This window comes from Sinocyclocheilus grahami, unplaced genomic scaffold, assembly GCF_001515645.1.
Source record: "Sinocyclocheilus grahami isolate Dianchi unplaced genomic scaffold, SAMN03320097.WGS_v1.1 scaffold150.1, whole genome shotgun sequence".
In the NCBI taxonomy this organism is placed as follows: domain Eukaryota; kingdom Metazoa; phylum Chordata; class Actinopteri; order Cypriniformes; family Cyprinidae; genus Sinocyclocheilus; species Sinocyclocheilus grahami.
The window spans coordinates 1,729,938-1,754,836 of record NW_015505329.1 but is presented as its reverse complement, the minus strand read 5'-3'; the positions used below and the strand labels follow the sequence as shown (position 1 = coordinate 1,754,836).

The following is a 24,899-nucleotide window of genomic DNA, read 5'->3' as shown; positions in this document are numbered from 1 at the left end:
CAGAGCACTAAATCTTGAATTCATAAACTCTTGGCATTAAATCTGCAAAAATATCTTCCTTTTGTGTTTTTGTCTTGTTTTTCAGTACAAATATCTAAGCATCCTTAAAACGAGGTACATTTACTTGAGATGCAAAACGATATGAAGTCTCTTTTTCTGAGAAATTGAACAAAATTAATTGAGGTTATACTTAAAACAAGAACAAATATGTGTCAATGGGGTATGAAAACAGTTTTGAGCCAGCTATTTGTTCATTTTAATCATAAGCTCACTTCATTTTGGTCAGTTTCTCATAAAACAAGACTTCTTATATTGTCATTTTGCTTCTAAAGCAAGATTTAAGAATCTTTAAACATTTGTACTATAAAATAAGACAAAAATTCTGATGGAAGAATGTCACTTTTTTTTTGTAGCGTGATCAGAAGGTACAGTAGACGTTATTTCCATATTCTAGTGGTTGGGAGCAAAGGTATTCAAGCCATAAGCTTGAATAATTAATTCAAAAGTAATGGAGATCGATTGGAAGTTGTATCTTCAAGACATTTACATTTATAGACCATACTGATGTTTTGTGTTCCATTCAAATTATTCCTTATATTCTGTTTTCCTGGTCTTAAAAAGCATAACATCTACCTTCATAAAACCTGCAGAAACTCTCTATAATATTTGTGTTCAAGCTGTAATTAACCATGTAATCCATGACAAATGCCTTACTGATCTTAGGAGAAACCGCTTCAAAAGAACGATTGGTTGCATATGGTGTGTATGTCATCGTTTCATTGGCTGAACAGGTGCACTATTGCACCCAGTTTCATATGACTGCACCTGCTCTCGCCCTACCTGTTTGACCTGACTTGAGCGCACCTAAAGTCACGCCCACTTCCCCCAGGTAAGGCACATTTGATAGCGGAACTGCCAGGCTAAATAACAGGGCTAGTTCCTTGTACAAAAAACTGAACTGTCCACCATTAACGGTGGAGTTTCGTTTATATTCCTTACTGTTTTTCTGCTATTTCAGGTCAGCCACTGCATAGAGAGGGGGAACTTACATTCTTAGGTTTCCTTGGAATTGGTTGGGATTTTGACTCATGCAGCACTAGCACTAACATCGATTAGTGAAGGAAGATCTGCTTACAGGAGAGACAATATGGGGTCTGATGAGGCCTACAACTTTGTTTTCAAAGGTAAGATTTGACACTTCCATATAGTATACAAATCTCTGATGGAGCTTTGGACTCTTTTCGATGGTGTTTAGTTAGTTTTATGATCTGCAAGCATTCATTTCACTGTTTTTGCCGTTGTAGAGTAATATTGGTATTTTCTCATTTTCTCAAGAATAAATCAGTTATAGAGCAATACATAAAGCAATTGTGATAAGAACACACTGAGAAGTTACTCCGTATGGGAGGGGAAATAGTTGTACCTGTTAAAACCCATTGTGAAACAATGATCCGCTAGAGCATTCTTTAAATAACACCAAATCACAGACTACTTAAAGTGACCCGCATTTTTTGTTGGTTTCATTACGGTTAGATTGAAGCAGAAAGAGCAGGACGTTTTAAAGTAAACGATTTAAAACATGCAAGATCACGATCATTTAAAGGGCCATGTTTATCACCTGTGCTGGTGGTTTAATCTGAAATTACATTCAAATATCTAACACTTTAATTGCAAACAGATATTTGTGCATTAATTAAAGGAATAGTTCACCAAAAAAAAATTTGAAAATGAAAATGTTCAGGCCATCCAAGATGAAGATGAGTTTGTTTCTTTATGGGAACAGATTTGGATAAATGTAGCATTGCATCACTTGCTCACCAATGGATCCTCTTCAGTGAATAGGTGCCGTCAGAATGAGAGTCCAAACAGCTGATAAAAACCTCACAATAATCCACAAGCAAAGCAAACGACTCCAGTCCATCAATTAATGTCTTGTGAAGTGAAAAGTTGCATGTTTGTAACTCATCACTATAACTCATCATGTTTTAACTTCAAACAGTTGCTTCTGGCTAAAATATGAGTCCATAATATTGTTTAATATATAAGCAATATAAAATAATAATAACTTGACCCTCTAACATGTGCTGCGTTACACTACCCGGGACTTGTCACATCACTTATATTGTTGCTCTTTTGTTGGTTTGAATGCTGTTCGCTTTGGATAAAAGCGTCTGCTAAATTTTTAAATGTAAATGTAAAAGACCTTGATGGATTTGTTTCTTATAAACAATCCACTTTTCACTTCACAAGATGGCAACTGCAGAGGATCCATTGGTGAGAAAGTGATGTGATGCTAAATTTCTGTTGTACCTGTTAAAACCCATTGTGAAACAATGATCCGCTAGAGCATTCTTTAAATAACACCAAATCACAGACTACTTAAAGTGACCCGCATTTTTTGTTGGTTTCATTACGGTTAGATTGAAGCAGAAAGAGCAGGACGTTTTAAAGTAAACGATTTAAAACATGCAAGATCACGATCATTTAAAGGGCCATGTTTATCACCTGTGCTGGTGGTTTAATCTGAAATTACATTCAAATATCTAACACTTTAATTGCAAACAGATATTTGTGCATTAATTAAAGGAATAGTTCACCAAAAAAATTTTTGAAAATGAAAATGTTCAGGCCATCCAAGATGAAGATGAGTTTGTTTCTTTATGGGAACAGATTTGGATAAATGTAGCATTGCATCACTTGCTCACCAATGGATCCTCTTCAGTGAATAGGTGCCGTCAGAATGAGAGTCCAAACAGCTGATAAAAACCTCACAATAATCCACAAGCAAAGCAAACAACTCCAGTCCATCAATTAATGTCTTGTGAAGTGAAAAGTTGCATGTTTGTAACTCATCACTATAACTCATCATGTTTTAACTTCAAACAGTTGCTTCTGGCTAAAATATGAGTCCATAATATTGTTTAATATATAAGCAATATAAAATAATAATAACTTGACCCTCTAACATGTGCTGCGTTACACTACCCGGGACTTGTCACAGCACTTATATTGTTGCTCTTTTGTTGGTTTGAATGCTGTTCGCTTTGGATAAAAGCGTCTGCTAAATTATTAAATGTAAATGTAAAAGACCTTGATGGATTTGTTTCTTATAAACAATCCACTTTTCACTTCACAAGATGACAACTGCAGAGGATCCATTGGTGAGAAAGTGATGTGATGCTAAATTTCTCCAAATCGGTTCCCATGAAGAAACAAACTCATCTACATCTTGGATGGCCTGAAGGTGATACATTTTCAGCAAATGTTCATTTTGGGGTGAGATATTCCTTTAATACTTCTTATAGACTTCTATAATACAGGTGCATCTCAATAAATTAGAATGTCATGGAAAAGTTCATTTATTTCAGTAATTCAACTCAAATTGTGAAACTCGTGTATTACATAAATTCAATGCACACAGACTGAAGTAGTTTAAGTCTTTGGTTCTTTTAATTGTGATGATTTTGGCTCACATTTAACAAAAACCCACCAATTCACTATCTCAACAAATTAGAATACTTCATAAGACCAATAAAAACATTTTTAGTGAATTGTTGGCCTTCTGGAAAGTATGTTCATTTACTGTACATGTACTCAATACTTGGTAGGGGCTCCTTTTGCTTTAATTACTCCCTCAATTCGGCGTGGCATGGAGGTGATCAGTTTGTGGCACTGCTGAGGTGGTATGGAAGCCCAGGTTTCTTTGACAGTAGCCTTCAGCTCATCTGCATTTTTTGGTCTCTTGTTTCTCATTTTCCTCTTGACAATACTCCATAGATTCTCTATGGGGTTCAGGTCTGGTGAGTTTGCTGGCCAGTCAAGTACACCAACACCATGGTCATTTAACCAACTTCTGGTGCTTTTGGCAGTGTGGGCAGGTGCCAAATCCTGCTGAAAAATGAAATCAGCATCTTCAAAAAGCTGGTCAGCAGAAGGACGCATGAAGTGCTCCAAAATTTATTGGTAAACGGGTGCAGTGACGTTGGTTTTCAAAAAACACAATGGACCAACACCAGCAGATGCCATTGCACCCCAAATCATCACAGACTGTGGAAACTTAACACTGGACTTCAAGCAACTTGGGCTATGAGCTTCTCCACCCTTCCTCCAGACTCTAGGACCTTGGTTTCCAAATGAAATACAAAACTTGCTCTCATCTGAAAAGAGGACTTTGGACCACTGGACAACAGTCCAGTTCTTCTTCTCCTTAGCCCAGGTAAGATGCCTCTGACCTTGTCTGTGGTTCAGGAGTGGCTTAACAAGAGGAATACGACAACTGTAGCCATATTCCTTGACACGTCTGTGAGTGGTGGCTCTTGATGCCTTGACCCCAGCCTCAGTCCATTCCCTGTGAAGTTCACTCAAATTCTTGAATCGATTTTGCTTGACAATCCTCATAAGGCGGCGGTTCTCTCGGTTGATTGTGCATCTTTTTCTTCCACACTTTTTCCTTCCACTCAACTTTCAGTTAACATGCTTGGATACAGCACTCTGTGAACAGCCAGCTTCTTTGGCAATGAATGTTTGTGGCTTACCCTCCTTGTGAAGGGTGTCAATGATTGTTTTCTGGACAACTGTCAGATCAGCAATCTTCCCCATGATTGTGTAGCCTAGTGACCCAAACTGAGAGACCATTTTGACGGCTCAGGAAACCTTTGCAGGGGTTTTGAGTTGATTAGCTGATTGGCATGTCACCATATTCTAATTTTAGACTCACCATAATCTTTTTGTGAAACGTGAGCCAAAATCATCAGAATTAAAAGAACCAAAGACTTAAACTACTTCAGTCTGTGTGCATTGAATTTATGTAATACACGAGTTTCACAATTTGAGTTGAATTACTGAAATAAATGAACTTTTCCACGACATTCTAATTTATTGAGATGCACCTGTATGCTTAAACCTTGTATGATTCTTGTTTTCTAATACTATTTTTCCTTTTTTATGTGCATAATTGCCCCCTCTCCTGACATAATATGATAAATTAACTCCAATCCCAGAAATGTCATAATAATCCTACATGGGTGGAGTGTTGATTTTACTTTTGACATGTTTGAGTCATTCTGAGTTTTCATAAGGAGTGCTATACTGGGACTTACTGTTCATCCAGTGTTGGTTTGTTTTGAAAGAAGGATATGATGATTATATCTTCTTCTGTCTCAAGTTTTAATGAACAACAAGCTTGAACTATTTCATAATAATGATGCAGATTTGTGACTGTACAGTACATTTTGCCTCTCAATGTTGCACTTGTTATTGAAGAGTTACTTGCCACAAAAGTCCAAGACAACAAATTACATCATGAGTTTGTGAGTGGCTGGCTTTTTAATCCACAACTAATTGTTGATTTTACACAACTGAATGTTGCTTAATACACCACGCAGTAGTTTTGGTAGTTGGTAGCTTAATACACCAAGCTTTTCCAGACTCATACGCACCTCCATGTTTTCTTGCAGTGGTTCTTATTGGAGAATCTGGCGTTGGCAAGAGCAACTTGCTGTCACGGTTCACCAAGAATGAGTTTAATCATGACAGCCGGACGACCATCGGAGTGGAGTTCAGCACAAGAACTGTGCAGCTAAACGGTCTCACCATCAAAGCTCAGATCTGGGACACTGCCGGACTGGAGCGGTACCGGGCCATCACTTCTGCGTGAGTTTAACATGGTATAATAAATGGTGGTGCTAAACAAGTAAACATGCCCATAGTTCCCCAAAAATGACAATTATGTAAATTACTCAGTATCATGTTGTTGTTGTTTTCTTCTTCTTCTGTGGAACATAAAACACTTTTTCATAAAAGGGAATGGTGACCATAGCTGTGAGCTCAAATAAAAATAAATTCATTTGATTTATTTTACTGTAGTTAATTATTTGTATTTCTTACTTACATTATACACTACTGTTGGGGTAGGTGTGATTTTCTTAATGTTTTTGAAAAAAGTCTATTCTGCTCATTCTTCTGCTGCATTTATTTAATTAAAAATACAGTAAAAGAAATCACAGTGATACTGTGAAATATTATTGCAAACGAAACAGTTTTCCATTTGAATATATTTTAAAATGTAATTTATTTCTGTAATACATTTTAATATGTAATTTATTTATATTTTCAGCATCATTACTCCAGTCTTCAGTGTCACATGATCCTTCAGAAATCATTCTGATATGCTGATTTGCTTCTCAAGAAACATTTCTTCTTATTATCTTATCTTTATTCTTATATTTTTTACTGAATAGAATGTTCAAAAAATACAACATTTAGAAATGCTTTGTAACAATGTGTAAGTCTTTACAATCACTTTTGATCAATTTAATGCAAAAATATGAATTTATTTTGAAAACTAAAAAAGCAGTCCGGTGATGTGCTGATGACATTTATTTTAATTGAACTAAATTTGACATAATAATAGAATTTCAGGTGAACTGTCCCTTTAAGTAGTTCTCTCATACTCTGAATATGTTTGTATGCAAATACATTATTAACTGCATGTAAATTGTCATTCATCTATTCTTTAGCAAATTTAGAAAAATGTAACACATCATGTTTCACCACCCATTGCTATACAATTAGTTTCTCACCTGTTGTTTTTCTAAACCGTCTTCATTATGTGATCTTGCTTATGACCATGTTTTATGACAGTGTTCTGCTCACTCAAAAAAGGAAGTTAATCCAGTCATCTGATCTGATCTGATCTGTTTTCCTATATCTCAGATATTATCGAGGAGCGGTTGGAGCTCTACTAGTCTATGACATTTCAAAGCACTTGACGTATGAAAGTGTCGAGCGCTGGCTGAAGGAGCTCTACGATCACGCAGATCCTCATATCATAGTGATGCTTGTGGGCAACAAAACGGACCTGTCAGCAGTACGATCTGTTCCAACAGCGGACGCAAAGGACTTTGCAGGTCATTACTGAAGACACCTTATTATATTATACCAGTTTACACAAAATTCACACAGAAACTCAAAGGTCTTCACGACATCCCTTCGAAATGAAAGTTCCACCTAACTTGAAGAAATTACAACAAATATAATAATAATACAATTTATTAAAAAACACAGAAACTCAGCTTTTCTCTACAACCTGCCAAAATAAATGTTCTTTCTAACTTGGAGAAATTATGAAATCATGTATATTACTATTGCACAGTAGAATGTACTTCTTAAAGTAATAATAATAATAATTATTATTATTATAACATTTATTAAACATTTTTAAGGAATATTAAAATACTTCCTCCATGTTTTAATTAAAAATAAAAGAAATTATTGCATTTTTGTTTGACTACATTTTAAAAGATTACCTAAATTGATAGTTTTATAAATTGATTACCACCATTTTTTATAGTAAATTTATGTTTTTTATATTCTATGCACTCCTGACTGTAAAATAAGCCACTATACACCCATATACAGGGCCAGTAATAAAAAAAAAAGAAAACTTCACTCTAAAGAAAACCAGTAAAAATGTACTGTAAATCAGGCGCAATGTACTGAATAATATGAAGGAACTTTGAAGGTGTTTACCTGTATTTTGAATTTTGCACTGCATTGCATTGTGTTTTAGAGTTAACGGAAATGTAAATGAATGTAGTTTACATTTCTAGTCTATTATCCAGTCTAACCTATTTTTTTTAATTCAGTGGAACCCCCGCTGTAAGAAAATAAAATCTGTATAAAATGGATAATGTCCTAAAATCACCAGTTCATTTTCTGTTAAAATTTACAGACATTTCATTAAACCCTCAAATCATAATTCAAATGATGGGTTAAACAAAAAAATAATTAGTACAGAAAGTTCCTTCATAGTACATTGGGTTGTATTTTTACGGACTTCTCTTAGAGAGTATATGTTATATATCATTTAACACAATACTGACTTTGTCAACCAAAATCAATCTTGATATTCATCATTCTTTTTTATAGAAAATAATGATCTTCTGTTCATGGAAACCTCTGCTTTGGAGTCAGTAAACGTCGAGGCAGCGTTCAACACTGTGCTTACAGGTAGCTACTGTTTATTCTGAACACATCACACCATATTTACATGTACTTTACATGTGTTTCCTGCCCTCTGGGTTTCTCCTCTTCAGTCGGGCTTGAAATAGTGTAAGCACTTGGCTTCATTATCATAATCATGCTGTCGTTGTTTGATCGCTTTCTTTCAGAAATCCATAAAAAGGTGAGCAGCAAAGAAGTGACCCGAGGCTCTATCAATGCGGTGACATTATCCCAGCCTAAAGCTCCAGCAGAAGACGCACAGGAGGAAAAGCAGGCCTGCTGTAAGAACCTGTGAAAGAACATATCGAATAGAAGGACCTTATGAGGGTCCTAATGGAGTTATCATTGAGAAAGAACGAGTATGATAAAAAACGAAAGGAAATCCATTTCATTGACTGACAGCCACTTCTGTTCATGGAAACCTCTGCTTTGGAGTCAGTAAACGTCGAGGCAGCGTTCAACACTGTGCTTACAGGTAGCTACTGTTTATTCTGAACACATCACACCATATTTACATGTACTTTACATGTGTTTCCTGCCCTCTGGGTTTCTCCTCTTCAGTCGGGCTTGAAATAGTGTAAGCACTTGGCTTCATTATCATAATCATGCTGTCGTTGTTTGATCGCTTTCTTTCAGAAATCCATAAAAAGGTGAGCAGCAAAGAAGTGACCCGAGGCTCTATCAATGCGGTGACATTATCCCAGCCTAAAGCTCCAGCAGAAGACGCACAGGAGGAAAAGCAGGCCTGCTGTAAGAACCTGTGAAAGAACATATCGAATAGAAGGACCTTATGAGGGTCCTAATGGAGTTGTGAATTCAGCTTGTACAGTAGAGTTATCATTGAGAAAGAGTATGATAAAAAACGAAAGGAAATCCATTTCATTGACTGACAGCCGTATTTGTATTGTTAAATATTATGTAAGGCATTTTAATGTTTGTCAGGTTTGACAAGGATTAATGTCAATTTTAATGAATTTAAATGTTAAATGTTCCCTCTCAGTAAGAGATTTTTGTTTGTATTATTTATGAAATGTCATGCCAAACCTTTCTTTCTTTCTTTTTTGAATATACTTGCATATATTCACTTAACATCATTTTTTATCCAAAGAGACTTACAAATGAGGAATACGACAAGCTTTTCATCTTACTCAAGTTATTAAGATCAATAGATGCTGGACAAATAACCTTATCACTTTAATTAGCGTAAGATTGAGGAAAGAACATATTTTTTGATTTACTTGTTCATCCAGACTGTTTAGTTTTTAATTTGATTTATTCAACTCGCCTAATGAAGATAATTGAAAACACACACACACGTGGTAAAGATTTTTTTATTATTATTTAAGACTAATCAGCACGAATTTCATATGTTGTGCTATTAAAATCTACATAAAAACGATTTATAAGCAAAGTGTTGATTTGTATCTTTATAAACGAATGCTGATGCTGCAGGTATTAGGGTAGAGGGAGGAAATGCCCCCCTACTCTTTTTCCCAAAATAACCATAAATCAAGATACATTTTTGTTGTAAATATGGGCTACATTGACAAGAGTGATGTATAAATATTCAGCATGAAGCTTACACTGGTGATCATGAACTTGAGAGAAAACGGATTTCACAAGTGTTTTAAAGCTTGTTGTTTTGTAGAACATCACAGTTATATATGATATGAGAATAGTAAGGCCTGTAGATAGGGAGTATGTCTTATTTAACAAAACTATAATTATATTTTCAGATTGACAAAAACATTTTTCAAACCTAATCTGTGGGCATTGCTGAATTACTGTTAGTTACTCTGTCCTGAACATCAAATCCTTTGTTTCCCCATCAAATGTTTTCTAACTAGTTGGTTGGATTAAATGATATGGACTTTATATTTAAAAATGATCTCAAGTTAGCATCAGGTAGCTAACCAGTTAGCATTAGCTAACAATATTTGTAGGCTATTATAATTTTGTAATTCATAATTATTTGATTATATTATTTTGAAAGAATAATGCATGTACTCTGATTTAGCTGTAAATGTGTAAACCAAATTGCTTTGTCAGACTGGGGGGATTTTAAACCCCCTCTCCCCCAAACTGTGGGGCAAAACACCCCCCTTGGGACAAAATACATTTTTGTAAAAAATCGAATAACATGAAAAATCCGGACATTTTTCATACTTGGTTTATAATTTATGCCATTGTCACTAAAATGATGAGAACTCTTCTGGACACATTTAACTTTTGTTTCACAGAGAAAAATTACACTGCATCTACTACCCTATCAGTTGCTGCTGTTAACACAATAAAGAAATATACAGAGCATGTCATTTTCCAATAAGAATTAAAGCAGAACTATGTGTGAAAAATATCTGAATTGGGTTTTTTTTCACAGTGAGTCTCAAGTGCAGTTTGCAAACAACACCAACAAAAAAGGGAAATAAATCTGATTACTCACAAAAGTTTGAAAATGCACACTGAATATTTATGAATCATCATCATTCAATAAATATGACTTGGAATATTAATAGATTTGACCAGTTTGAATTGGAACTGGCAATCATAAATGTTGGAATAATTATGATTATTTATATTAATTGTGAAATACACCACTATATATATATATATCAATTCTTAACTGGAACTTTATAAGAAGTCTCTTATGTTCACCAAGGCTGCATTTATTTAATTAAAAATACTGTAAAAATAGTAATATTGTGAAATATTATTACAATTCAAAAGAACTGCTTTCTATTTAGAAAATATAATTTATGATGGCAAAGCTGAATTTTCAGCATTCATTACTCCAGTTTTCAGTTTATATATATATATCGTTTTTGTTTTTGAAAGAATATATAAATTACATTTCTACTGAAGTGGCATTTCATTTTCAAACACTGATGACTGACTAATAATCTCATGTGTGTAATTCTGAATGGTGCACAGCCCTGCCTCATTGCCTCCTACGTGGCATTGTCAGGTCCCTCCCATCATCTTCTGTGAAGCAGAGTGAAGCCACGCTGTTGAATGTGGAAGAGCACACCTCAAATATACCCGTGGCCCCTGCTTTTTTTTTTTAAGCTATTTTTCTAATGTACTGATAGGCTACCTCGTGTTTTATTATACATTATAGTTTTATTCAAAGGCGTATATTGATTATATTTTAGTATCATTATACTCTGTGTTTATATTGCCTGACGACAACTATAAAAGACACACCTGTGACCTTACACACCTGTACGGAAGCCCCATCAAACATTTCATTGGGTCACAGAGGCACACTCGTGTGATAGACAGGTTAGTTGGCCAATAAGATCATCGGAAAGGCGGGGCTACATCGCAGCACAATGACGTAAGTGTTTGCCTTGAGATGAGACAGCAGGGCGAAACTTAGTTGAGGTAGCTCGGCAACATCGTGTCAAAGTTGATTAGCTGCAATGTTTAGCGTATTCGGAACCTGTTTTTCTTAACGGCTACTTTATGTACGCTATACCCGTCGACAGAAGGAAATACTTTTTTGGATTCTGAGAGTCTTTAACGCATGAAACGCACGTAGTAATGAAGCGCAAGTGATCAACTGATGCGTCTCATAAACAAAGTTTCCTTGAAGAGCGCCTTGTGGTTCTCCAGAAGAGCATAACGTCTGTATATCTGAAAACACGGACTTGTTATTAAGCCGTTAAGAAGATTATAGCCATGACGGGTAGAGAGGACGAGTATGACTATCTCTTTAAAGGTGAGCGCCACGTTTATGTTTATGTACTTCAAGAGCAGCTGACTTTCAGAAGAGCTCCTGCATGTCGTCTTCATGTGTTGCTTTGTCTCCCTTGTCATAGGATGTCTTCTTTTTCTATCCTAAAACACAGATTAGCATATCCAAGCTGTGATTTGCAACTGTTTCAAGCAGGCCCAAGTTTTTCAGTCGCTGCTAGACCACCTTGGACCAGCAAAAAACCAGCTGGTCACACTGGCTTTGGCTGGACAAGCTGGTTTTTAGGACATGGTGGGAGGCACACCAGCTGCCTTGTCATAGGATGTCTTCTTTTTCTATCCTAAAACACAGATTAGCATATCCAAGCTGTGATTTGCAACTGTTTCAAGCAGGCCCAAGTTTTTCAGTCGCTGCTAGACCACCTTGGACCAGCAAAAAACCAGCTGGTCACACTGGCTTTGGCTGGACAAGCTGGTTTTTAGGACATGGTGGCAGGCAAACCAGCTTATGATCATCTTAAGTGTCATGTTCCAAAACACAACTACCTTCTTACTATGGATTTCCCAACAGGGCAAATGCATACATTTAAATAATTTCTAAGTGCCATTTTTTGCTTGATTTTATAACACACAACATCATTGGCTTCTCCTAATATGTCTTGCGTTGTAATTCTCATGTAGCTTTAATTGTCACCCCCTATTTTTGAACATATAGGCTTGAAAGTGCACCATCTAAACTTAATAGTGTCAGCAATATAAGCACAGTTAAACCGGTTATACCTGTATAAACCAGGTCCTTCTCAGGATGGGTTTGCATTCAGGAGGTTTTAAAAACTCTCCTTTATTCTAATGAATCAAATCTCTTTTGCTTCAGAAGATCACTCGGATCATTCATTTGTCCTATTTTTGATATGTAACCAATTATTCAAGATTGAAGGAGATCAAATGTAAACGTTTGAGAATTTCCCTTAGTAATCGACTGCTGAAGTGAATGCTAATGGTATTATTTTGACTAATCTGATGTCTGCGGTGGTTATGTCCATGAATTTGACACTTTCATTAGTCAAAGTTCTGCCTTTGACCTCCGTGTGTGTCTAAGCCAGGGGTGCCCAAACTCGGTCCTGGAGGGCCGGCGTCCTGCAGAGTTTAGCTCCAACCCCAGTTAGACACGCCTGAACCAGCTAATCAAGATCTTACTAGGCATACTAGAAACTTCCCAGCAGGTGTGTTAAGGCAAGTTGGAGCTAAACTCTGCAGGACACCAGCCCTCCAGGACCGAGTTTGGGCACCTCTGGTCTAAGCTGTCCGTGCACCTTTTGCTGTTTGACCATGAATCAATCAGTGCTGTTAAATCACCGCTCTGCTCTTTAAACAGGTCTGTCCACTAGCTTTAAACCAAGCAGTAGTCTCTAGTGCATTCCTGTGTGCCTAACTCAGATATTATTATTAGCTGAGACATCTGTTATGGATTTTGTTCTTGATTCATGTTGACGAGTTGGCAACATTAACCCAAGTTATTTCAGGTTTACATTGAATACAATTTTTAAATTGTCATTATTTAATCACCTTCATTTTAAGTTCCAAGTCTTCTTCTGAAGTCTCACAACATCTCTGTGTGATGAATAGACTGGAATTTATGTCATTTACTAATAATCTTTCCCTCAACAAAAGCTTTGAAATCATATTCACTTTCACAAATCTAAATATATCAGATTTGATGTCCTTGAAGCATCTTTTATTATTTTACATGTAAGTGTTCCTCTTATCTCTTACAGTATGCCCACCTAGGCTGCACTGATTTCATAAAAAAAAAAGATTAAAAACAATTCACACACTATTTTGTGAGATTTTTATGTTTTAAGTCTCTGCTGCTCACCAAGACTGCATTTATTTGATCAAAAATACAGTAAAGACAGTAATTAAATATTACAATTTTAAAATAACTTTTTCTTTTTGAATATGATATTTTAAAATATAATTTATTCATGTGATGCAAAGCTGAATTTTCAGCAGCCATTACACCAGTCTTTAATATGACACGATCCTTTAGAAATCATTATGATATCCTGATTTGCTCCTCAAGAAACATTTATTATTAGCAATATTGAAAAGTTTTGCTGCTTAATATAAATTTTTTTTTGTGGAAACTGACTCATTTTTTCTTTTTTTTAAAAGTAGAAAGTTCAAAATAACAGCATTTATTTGAAATAGAACTCTTTTGTAACATTATAAATGTCTCTAACTGTCACTTTTGATCAATTTCATGAATCCTTGCTGAATAAAAATATTAATTTCTTTCAAAAAATCTTACCGGCCCTAAACTACTAAACTTAACTGTAAATATAATTTCTCAGTAATATCTGTTCCATTTTTGCCATTGTCAGCAGGAGACACAGAACGTTCCCAGTATTTCGTAAGTCCTACCTGTGTGGGTGAAAAAGGGAGTTGCTCTTCAGTCGTGCCCTTTTCATTCATTGTTAAAAGCTTTGTTCTTATCTCTTACAGTATGCCCACCTAGGCTGCACTGATTTCATAAAAAAAAAAGATTAAAAACAATTCACACACTATTTTGTGAGATTTTTATGTTTTAAGTCTCTGCTGCTCACCAAGACTGCATTTATTTGATCAAAAATACAGTAAAGACAGTAATTAAATATTACAATTTTAAAATAACTTTTTCTTTTTGAATATGATATTTTAAAATATAATTTATTCATGTGATGCAAAGCTGAATTTTCAGCAGCCATTACACCAGTCTTTAATATGACACGATCCTTTAGAAATCATTATGATATCCTGATTTGCTCCTCAAGAAACATTTATTATTAGCAATATTGAAAAGTTTTGCTGCTTAATATAAATTTTTTTTTGTGGAAACTGACTCATTTTTTCTTTTTTTTAAAAGTAGAAAGTTCAAAATAACAGCATTTATTTGAAATAGAACTCTTTTGTAACATTATAAATGTCTCTAACTGTCACTTTTGATCAATTTCATGAATCCTTGCTGAATAAAAATATTAATTTCTTTCAAAAAATCTTACCGGCCCTAAACTACTAAACTTAACTGTAAATATAATTTCTCAGTAATATCTGTTCCATTTTTGCCATTGTCAGCAGGAGACACAGAACGTTCCCAGTATTTCGTAAGTCCTACCTGTGTGGGTGAAAAAGGGAGTTGCTCTTCAGTCGTGCCCTTTTCATTCATTGTTAAAAGCTTTGTGGAAACACACCCTTTGTGTGTGAAGTATTCAAATCTAATTGCTGTTGTGCGGCGGAGGGAGGCCGGTTCCTGCAAGCGCACAAATTGAATCTGCTTGAAAGAGCTCTTACAGTGTCATGTGTGTCTCCAGGGACAATAGCAAACACAATAGCGTTTAAAAGCACCATAAAAATCTGTTGATCTCACGCACCCGTGTCCTCTTCATTCACAGTGGTTCTGATCGGCGACTCGGGTGTGGGCAAGAGTAACCTGCTCTCTCGCTTCACCCGCAATGAGTTTAACCTGGAGAGCAAGAGCACCATCGGGGTGGAGTTTGCCACACGCAGCATCCATGTGGAGGGCAAGACCGTCAAGGCCCAGATCTGGGATACGGCTGGACAGGAGAGATACAGGGCCATCACATCAGCGTAAGTGTCTTCATAGAGTCTTAACAAGACATCAACTAATTTTAAAATGTCTTTTGTTTTGTGCACAATTAAAATATATATATATATAATTTTTAAATAAAATGTAATAGTTAATAAAATCAATATATAATAAAAAAGTGTGTGCATAATTATTCGGCAAGTCAATATTCTGATCATATGGTTTAACAATTAGTTTTTTGTTAATTTTGTACATAGTCATTTATAAGTGATTTATAGTTGTTAACAGTGTTGGGGAAAGTTACTTTTAAAAGTAATGCATTACAATATTGCGTTACTCCATAAAAAAGTAACTAATTACGTTACTTAGTTACTTTTTATGGAAAGTAATGCGTTACGTTACTTTTAAAATCTGGGCAGGGCTTGCTTGTTTGTTTTTAAAAGAAACATTTTTGGCAAATATAAAAGCCTTTCACACCAAAAGTGAAATGAATAAGCCTCAGGCTGAAGGGAAAGTACATTTACGTCCGTACAGTAGAATGCAGAAGAAGAAATTTCAACACACTTCAGCAATTAAAAAACACACGAATGTTTGTCTAGAGTCATTTGTGCTTATTAGTACGGTTGAACTGGATCATCGAAGGTCAGAAGCAAAGACATTGGTTAATAGAATGGGATTAAATACATAAAGGATATTTGTGTTGTTTAACATTTAATTATTGCAGGTTTGCGTCATATTCTGAGTTGCATTATTTTTATTCATTTTGAGGAATACTGAATCTGTGTTTTTTTTTTTGTGTGTGTGAGTGAGATGAATTAATGCATATTCATATCTATTTTAGAACTACAGTAACATCTTCTGATTTCTGTCAACATGGGGACAGGAGAGCTGCCAGTCAATAAATTGGAAAAAAAGTAACTTGCGTTACTTATTTAATAAAGTAACTCAGATATTCTCTTGTAAATTAAAAAGTAATGCGTTACTTTACTAGTTACTTGAAAAAAGTAATCTGATTACGTAACTCACGTTACTTGTAATGCGTTACCCACAACACTGGTTGTTAACAATGGCTGGAAGTAAAAAAAAAAAAAAAAAAAGGCTAATATTCAGATATGCATAATTATTAAAGGAATAGTTCACCAAAAATGGAAAATTCCATCATTAATTACTTTCCCTCATGTCGTTCCAAACCCGTAAGACCTTCATTCATCTTCAGAACACAAATTAAGATTTTTAATGAAAGAGCTTTCTGACCCTGCATAGACAACAATGTGACTGACACATTCAAGGCCCAGAAAGGGAGTAAGGAAATCGATAAAATAGTCCATGTGACCTCAGTGGTTCAACCGTAATGTTATGAATACTTTTTGTGTGCAAAAAGGTACAATCGTTTACAGGTACAATTATTAAGATTGATGTGGTTTGGAATTGGTAAAATGTGCTTGGGGAAAAAAGTATAAATAGAATAATTAATTAATTCTCGTATTAAACTAAATGATTTAATTTCTAGGCCTGTTGGTTAAAAATATAGATATATTAGGCATATAAAAAATTCACTCTTGTCAAGATTTGATAGACAATAATTGATCTTACAATACAATACTCTCACAATACCTTAAACAAAGCCAAATTAGAGTTAAAATAGTGCGTTTTTTTAATTATTTCTTCTGAGACGTATGATGACCAGTTAACATAAAGTACTGTTCATTAACCAGAATAGAAATATTCTTAATTCTGCTTGGCTAAAAATACAGAATTATGTTAGATGACCATGCTTGCACTCTGTCCCTGACTAGATATGTGTAAAAAGTTTTAAATAGTGTATTTTATAAATAATAATTGATAAACATGGAAGCTCAGATGTGTGAGGTAACTAGAAGAATAACAAAGTGCAGTACTTTTTAAAACCATATGCGTTCATGATTATGATAATAAATTAAAATAATATAGATTGTTTTTGCATAGTTAAAATAACTGGAAGCAACTGCCACCTGAAACAATGCACATTCAAGGGTAAAAATTGCCTAGCCCGCTCTTATATTAAAAATGTAAGGTGGATAATTGTGCCAGATTTCTAATCATTTATGCTTGCCTTTTTAAAGTAAAGTATAGTACAATGGGAGTACGTAGACTCGCATGAAGTAGGAAGCATTTGAATAATAAGAAAACAACACTGTTTGGCCTCTAATGATGTACCCTCAGATAAGATGAAGACTTTAATAACAGCTGTTTTATTTCACACACCGTAACTGTGATCATATGACCAGCCAAATATTCCTTGGTAATCACACTATTATTGGGCACCTTAGATTGTGGAAGAAATGTGTTATTTGTTGCTGAATAATGAATGCATCTTTCAAATGTCTGTGTGTGTGTGTGTTCACAGATATTACAGAGGTGCTGTAGGAGCCCTGCTGGTCTATGACATTGCCAAGCACCTGACCTATGAGAACGCCGAGCGCTGGCTGAAAGAGCTGCAGAATCATGCTGACAGCAATATTGTCATCATGTTAGTAGGGAACAAAAGTGACTTGCGCCATCTGAGGGCCGTTCCTATGGATGAATCCAAAGCATTTGCAGGTTAGTGTTGTGAGGACTTTATTAGCTAGTTTAATTACTCAAGAGTTGACGTTTTTATTTCTGGCAAATCAAAGTTATAAAATGATATCTGAAAACGCTAGATTTATATAAAGGAGTCAGAACATAGTAATGAATTGTATTTAACTAAATATTTCACTGTAAATATAAGACCTAATATGCCACTTTTGTTAACTAAATAATTGTTAAACACCCTTGGTAAAAACCAAAAAGGTCACTTGGAATGCCTTTAAAGGTCACAGAGGTGCTGATAGTGTTCAAGGCTTATTGGCTGAGGAAATAAAATGATTGTATGTTAATTTCTCTGGGCTCTGAGAAGTTGAACACTACTTCAATATAACCTTTAAAGCAGTACTGTTAATAAAATGATGTTCTATTGTGTAAACTATTTTTAGGCAATGTTGATTTAGCATTACTCATTTATGTGTAATGCATTCCATTAGCAATATAGTCACAATGCTCTCCGCATACTTTGCTATCTTCATTGTTTTATTAGTAATATAGGGTGGTAATTGGCAAATGTAGCTTCATACCATGATGCTGTTATAATTACTTTGCATTTAGGGATGTTCATTTCGGTTATTTTCCCAACCGACAACCGACGCTCGTTAACCGATTAACCGACAAGATTATTTTAAATTAGAATTGAATTAAATTAGAAAGGATAAGTGTCTGTGACCCGTTAAAAAATACTACCATTTGTTTCCCGGGGATTAATTTTACATGCGGAAAAAGCAGCAAACAACAAACATGAGGATTTTCATTATCATATCATATATCACGCATCTGGAGCGCTTCTGCCTGCGGAGAAAAACATAATAAAGCTAGGCTATATATATGTATGTATGTATGTATATATATAATAGGCCTATACGAGAAACACATTTTTTTACTTAAATAATAAATTAAGAAAATGAAAGAAACTGTGCAACAAGTATCCTAGTATGCAGAGTTTCGGTTCATTTTTGTGCTGTGCGAAAGGAAACAGACAACAGAAAGCGGCATCCTATTTTTCTTTAGGCTTATTTTACAAAAGCACAAAGATTTGTTTTTATTGTGAATGTACACAATTAAAGGCAAACCTTTTACAATTCCGACTATCTTTAGGACTAAAAGGAGTAGTTTCTTCCACTGTTAGAAGGAAAAAATGGAAGTGATTGCGCGCACAGTTAAGCTTTGCTACCTTGACAATGCAGCCTGTTCATTATCATAATAAAATAAAAAATACAGTCAGTCAAACATATGGGGAAAAAATCTATGTAGTAAAACATGTAGTAAAATCTGTGCCGTTAAGTGTTATCACCGCACCGCCGTGATTTTATGCAAAACATTATTTTATGTGGATATTGGAACGCAAGTGAAGCCTAGGTTACATAATAAATAATAATTTGCCATTCAAATACATTGCAAATACGAAAACATTTGATTTTGTGTGGAATGAGAGACCCAACTTTGGTTTCAGTTTCGTTTTAGCCTAAATTAAGTTGTTTTGGCTTGTCTAAATTGCTATAGCTTCTTATATTTGTAATTCTTGTTCTTTTCTAAATACTGTTAATTGAAAGGATTTGTTGTGGAGTGAGGGGAACTAAAATAGCCTAGCTATGTTTACAGTGTTTATTATAATGTTTGTAAACGGTTCGCCTCGGCATTAAGCCCATTTCTGAATGAAACAATAAAATGCAACTTACACGCGACTTATGTTTTTTTTTTTTTTTCCCTAAAAAACACTTTCTTTTTTTCCGCGTAGTGTATTTTAACCATGCAGCGAACCTTTTTAAATATTTTGATAAATTACTGAAAAAAATTTATAATTAAATGACTTTTTAAACCATTTAACTGATTGTATTAATCGGTCAGAATTCTTACGGTCAGTTAACCGGTTAAAATGAACGTCCCTAATTTATACATTTGGCAAATACTTTAATCCTAAGTCAACTACAGTGTATTCAAGATATAGCTTGTTTAAGTTTTGATACACCATGACTTTGGTGTTTCTGGTGCTGCGTTTTGTGATACCTGCTGTTAACCTTTTTCTCCGTTATCTTGAGTACTGAATGCAGTAATGATTTTTGTTTATATCGCATGCTACTTGTTTATCTCAGAAATGGAGTTTGCTAGCTGGTCTATGTTCTATCTAAATATTTATGCCTTTTTTGTTTATGATAATGTATTTGGGAAGCTAGATATATTTAAAACGTCTTTTATATTTTTCTGTGTTTAGAGATGTCCACATTGAATTGTGTGTGTGTGTGTGATTTACAGAGAAGCATGGACTTTCTTTCCTGGAGACCTCAGCGCTGGACTCTTCTAATGTTGAACTTGCCTTTCAGACCGTTCTTACAGGTCAGTCCTGAACAAATCATCTAGTAGGGTGAATATCACAAAGCTTTTGGAGGTGAATCTCATGAAAACTGTGAAGAACATGTACCAGTCATTTAAAAAAAAATTAAAAACATTCTTATTACTGTAATGAGAGTAGTAGTATTTAAATAGCAAAGTAGTTATGCATAATTTAATATATTGATTATATAAAAAAACATGGACATGAAAATACTCAAAAGGTAAACATCCAGATGCATTGCCATAATGAGATTCATTTTCAATGAGGGTCATTTTCAAATGTTGTACATTTTTAATTTTAGAGAGAAATGTGACCTGGTTGTTTTATTAACTGGATGTTTCTGACATTCAATTCTGCTCAACTGAATCATATTAAAATATGCAGAAAATGTACAATATGTACATCAGCAAAAAACACTTTCAGGCACGTGATTTGTTTCCCACCCCTAAAAAGTGGAAATGCACCATTTGTGGTATAATTGTCACTTCTGTGATGCTTTCCAAAAACAATTATTAAAAAATTATTATTGTTCTTGTTTGTTTGTTGTTAAATATTAATAATTTATGTATTACTAATTTCAGAAGGGACTTGTAAGGGTAAAAGAATGGAATATATTTCCCCCCCTTGAATTACTAATGAAAAAAAGAAGTAAAATTTAAGCAATAAGCAGAATAATAAAGAAATAATTCATTAAAAAAAAATCTAAATTATCATATAATTTACTCAAATCATGCAAATTGACAGATTTTTTTTCATGAGATATTCCTTTTAAATATTTGAAAAAAAAAACAGTTGTCATTGCTGTAATACAAAAATCACCCAGAAAGGTTTTTAATTTAGAAATAAAGCATAATAATTACAATTACTTTATAAATATCATTTATAGTTTAAATAATAGCATTGTTTTGTCACATTACAGTAATGAGAATTTGGGGTTTCGAGGATCTGCTTAATTGAAAATTATTAATAACCTAAAAAAACAAGGAATGATTTTCTCATTTATATTTTTATTTATTTAAAATTATACATCTATTTTACGAAATGTATTCTTAGATTCCAGGGTGCTTTTGTATGTTATTTAGTATTAACTCTAGATGGCGTCAAACTCCACACCACAGATATCCTCTGCTGTGAATGAATGAAACGGTGTTTTGAGGTCAAACTTTAAAAGTTTGCCACGCAGAAATAGTGATTTTCTTTTTTGCCGTTTTTCTTCTTTGTTTGGCCTGGGATATACCTCTCTTCAGCCACACTGTGTTACACTGTTCATTTCTATGTGTCATTATGAACCGTAGCTAAAGTTGTTGCACTGTAAATAACAAACATGAAAGATCACGTTTATCAGGCAACCCTACATCATGCTGAACTCTGAATTCCGACTCTCTCTCATACAGAAATCTACCGTATCGTGTCCCAGAGGCAGATGTCAGGGCGTGGCGATGACAGCTTCTCCCCCAGTGGTTCCAGAGTGGTTCCCATTACCGTGCAGCCCACACAGAATTCGGGCAAGCAGGGTGCTTGCTGTCAGAATAACTGAGCTGCCACAGCGCCACCATGGAATCTGGGGAAAATCGTCAACTTTGTTGGGCTGGGCTGCAAGGTTGACCATGACCGTTGTATTCCCTGTGCGTGGTGTGCTTAACGTATGTAACAGACTTGCTTAGTTATGCCCAGAATCAGTGAGTAATAATCTTCAAAATTGGAGAACAAGAGATATTGAAATTGAATGGATCAAAGATTTTCTCAGAAATGAGAGGCCATGCTTCTTGTTTCAGACTTATTAGAAATGAGCAGTTAGCTGGGGCGCTCAGACGTGGCTGCTCTTTTTATTTTATTCCTGCACTTTTTGCCACAGAGTTTGCTTACAAACAACGGGCTGGAAGAGTGAGAAAAAGTGCTTAGAATGTGTAATGCTACTTTTAAGTAACTCTTGAATGGTTTCTGATCACAATGGGGATTCACTTGTGAAATTGTATATTCTTTTTCCTTTAGTGTGCCAGCGCAGAAGTAGTCTGACATCTTTTCCATGCATCTCAACACCTGAGAAATTCACACTGTAGTCATCATAGTTCGCTCAATTCTTACACTGTAACGGCCCTCTTGTATTTATTGAATGCAAATATGATCTTGTTGTTCTGTGGTGTTTTTGCTTTTTTTTTTGTCATGCTTTTATCCGTCACTAGATTATTGATCAGAATTTCTCAAGGGTTTCTCCTTCCAGTCATGGCACTCATTTGCACAAGCGCTGGGAGTGTTTTCTGTGGATCAGAGTAATGTTAATGGGTTAAGTTAATGGCTGTATGTGCTGTAATGTTTAATAAGAGTACAGTATGTTCAGATTTAGGGTTGGGAATCGTTGACAAGTTCTTAAATTGTTTGATTATTTTTATGACACTTGATTTGGTTATCGTTTCTTGAACTTATGCATTCTAAATCTATGCTATTTTATGCATAATAAAATATACAATATAGAGCCGCTTTAAAGTTTTTGTTGTCATGATGACCAGTATGCATCTTATTTATTCCCGGCTGTGCATTAACATCAGCAATGAACTTTCGGCATATTATTTTTGACATTTGAAAGTACGAAAACACACCATTTGTGGTATGCATGTCACTTGTGTGGTGCTTTTTCTCCCCATAGGATAATTTATATAAAAGATAATTTATTATTATATTCATTTATGATTTGTTTCCGTGTTCCAAATGTTCTTTAATTTTTACCTTAAATTACTACAAATGAATTAAGGTGCCAGAATTATAAAAAAAATAGTTCATCCAGTCATATTATCATATAATTTACTCAAATTAGGACACAGTTTATTATTTTGTGAGAACTATTTCTTTAAATCCCTATGATTCCCATCCCTACTCGGAGTACAGATGTTTGTTTTCCTGCTTTGACTTTATGATGTTGGAAATTAGCATGATTAGTTTTGCTTTAGCTGGTTTCTGGGTGTTGTTTTTGACTAATAGCTTTTTTCTGCTTGGAAAATGAGCGGCAGGTGGGATGCAGTTTTCTAATAGGAGCTTCTATGATTGGGTACATTGACCATATTATATTGCAAGGCAGGGGAACTGATGGCTTGTGATGTACTGCTGAGGTTTTCTTACTGGCAGTGAATTCCTCGCTGGCCACTCTTGTTATCTGCTACATGTAACCCGAAGAGCAGTAGTTCTCTTGAGATCTCACTCACTGTCCCGCCTTTTCTGTCTTCTACGGCTTTTGGTGTGGTTTTATCTTTGCATATGTGTGCGGTGGTGTCCAGATCCTCCGTGCCTCAGGACAGGACAGCCGGCTCGTGTTTTTGTCTTTATTTTTATAGTAGTTTTGTCATTTGTTTAAAGACACGAGGTGCTTCCCTAAATGCCTTGCATGTAAGATTTATGCTAATGGCATCAATCTGCTATGCTGAATATCAGCAGTTTAGCCGGAGTCGTTGATAATTACTGCTTTGGGAAGATTCTGTCATCGTGCCTGTTCTTTTCCCAGTGGGACTCCTGAACAAAGACTCTGAATACTGCAAATACGTTTATACATTTTCAGTTAACATGGATGTTTATCAGCTGTTGGGGTTTTTTAAAGCTTGGGTGAATAGATTTTACGTAGACTTTTGGAAACTTGTGTATTTTACAGGGTTCCCACATCTTTTGACCAGTGACTTCCACATGACCTTTCCAGTCGCTCTTGAATACCGGATAAGGGAATTTCATCGTATAGAGATTGCACCCACAAAGAGCAATTTCTAGTTGATGAAATATTTATGAGCTTTTTGAAATGTTATTAATTTCCATGACTTTTCCAGGTGATTTTAAAATTCCCTGATACTTCTGTGACCGTGGGAACCTGTGAACGCTTCTGTTTTTAAACTTTTTGGTGATTTTTATCCCTTTTTTTTTATTTGTGCAATTTACTGTGTATTTTATTGACATATATAAATAAAATCCGTTTTGTTTCAAATCATCAGGTGTGCGAGCAACAGAATTCAGGGTAGCAGTGACAGATTATTCAGTTTGTTTTATTAGAAACATTTACAATACAATTTCTCGAAAATAACCAAAAAATCAAAACTAGTATGGCATAGATACATTGATCAAATATCAAAAATGAAAGTCACAAAGAACATGTTCTAAGGAAAAAACCTGCAGTTTGCGTGCCCCGTGTAGACACGATACTGAATTATGAAATCAAAACGACTCGTGGATTATCGGCTAGCCTCGTCTATGATATGGCAAACCCCTCGTTTATCAACAATAAATTGAACACTAGTACCAGGAGATGCTTGACCAAACTAATGCACTAAGACCACTATGAGAGCTGTATGAAACACTTCTACTGTGCTGGAAGCTACCAAATACAGACTGTCGGACTGGAGTAACTCATCCCAAGCGAGGTCACGTCAGTGACCATCCTAAACCCCCCGCCCCACCCCATGTTCCTGTCTGACTGAAATTGAAACCACTACACAACTATCATTGCCACCACAGAGCCAAAACAAAGTCGAGATGCGTGTTCACCATGAAGTACTGAGTCTATGCTTCTCCGTGTAAACAATAGTTCACCGCTTTGACATGTTTGAGACACTCTCGGTAATAATGAAACATAGGAATCAACCCTTGAGAGTAGTTTGTACATAAGCCTCATTTGTATGTGACCAAACAGGTTGATAGACG

At 35.1% G+C, this 24,899-nt stretch overlaps 2 protein-coding genes across 3 annotated transcripts; both read left to right on the top strand.

The window, feature by feature from the left end:
- The first annotated feature begins 442 nt into the window (after positions 1 to 442).
- LOC107592134 (ras-related protein Rab-25-like) lies at positions 443 to 10,470 on the top strand. 2 transcript variants are annotated; one of them, XM_016281529.1, is made up of 7 exons: positions 443 to 889; positions 1,019 to 1,184; positions 5,457 to 5,652; positions 6,715 to 6,908; positions 7,930 to 8,010; positions 8,172 to 8,331; positions 8,801 to 10,470. In XM_016281529.1, the coding sequence occupies exons 2-6, from the start codon at positions 1,148 to 1,150 to the stop codon at positions 8,297 to 8,299; spliced, it is 636 nt and encodes a 211-aa protein (XP_016137015.1). In that variant the 5' UTR covers positions 443 to 889; positions 1,019 to 1,147; the 3' UTR covers positions 8,300 to 8,331; positions 8,801 to 10,470. The 2 variants fall into 2 exon arrangements, with proteins under 2 accessions (XP_016137015.1, XP_016137014.1); XM_016281528.1 differs by lacking the exon at positions 8,801 to 10,470 and having other exon boundaries at positions 8,172 to 8,403.
- Positions 10,471 to 11,221: 751 nt separating this feature from the next.
- On the top strand, positions 11,222 to 23,753 carry LOC107592127 (ras-related protein Rab-11A-like). The gene is made up of 5 exons (XM_016281517.1): positions 11,222 to 11,725; positions 15,132 to 15,327; positions 17,673 to 17,866; positions 20,147 to 20,227; positions 21,620 to 23,753. Exons 1-5 carry the CDS (start codon positions 11,686 to 11,688, stop codon positions 21,760 to 21,762), a joined length of 654 nt encoding a protein of 217 aa, XP_016137003.1. The 5' UTR covers positions 11,222 to 11,685; the 3' UTR covers positions 21,763 to 23,753.
- The last annotated feature ends 1,146 nt before the right edge of the window (positions 23,754 to 24,899 follow it).

Bases quoted from the DNA above. Each gene is read 5' to 3' on its own strand.
- LOC107592134 (XM_016281529.1), top strand. From the start codon at position 1,148: ATGGGGTCTGATGAGGCCTACAACTTTGTTTTCAAAG. The intron at 1,185-5,456 runs GTAAGATTTGAC...GTTTTCTTGCAG, and splicing joins CTACAACTTTGTTTTCAAAG to TGGTTCTTATTGGAGAATCT. The intron at 8,011-8,171 runs GTAGCTACTGTT...GCTTTCTTTCAG, and splicing joins GTTCAACACTGTGCTTACAG to AAATCCATAAAAAGGTGAGC.
- LOC107592127 (XM_016281517.1), top strand. From the start codon at position 11,686: ATGACGGGTAGAGAGGACGAGTATGACTATCTCTTTAAAG. The intron at 11,726-15,131 runs GTGAGCGCCACG...CTTCATTCACAG, and splicing joins GTATGACTATCTCTTTAAAG to TGGTTCTGATCGGCGACTCG. The intron at 20,228-21,619 runs GTCAGTCCTGAA...TCTCTCATACAG, and splicing joins CTTTCAGACCGTTCTTACAG to AAATCTACCGTATCGTGTCC.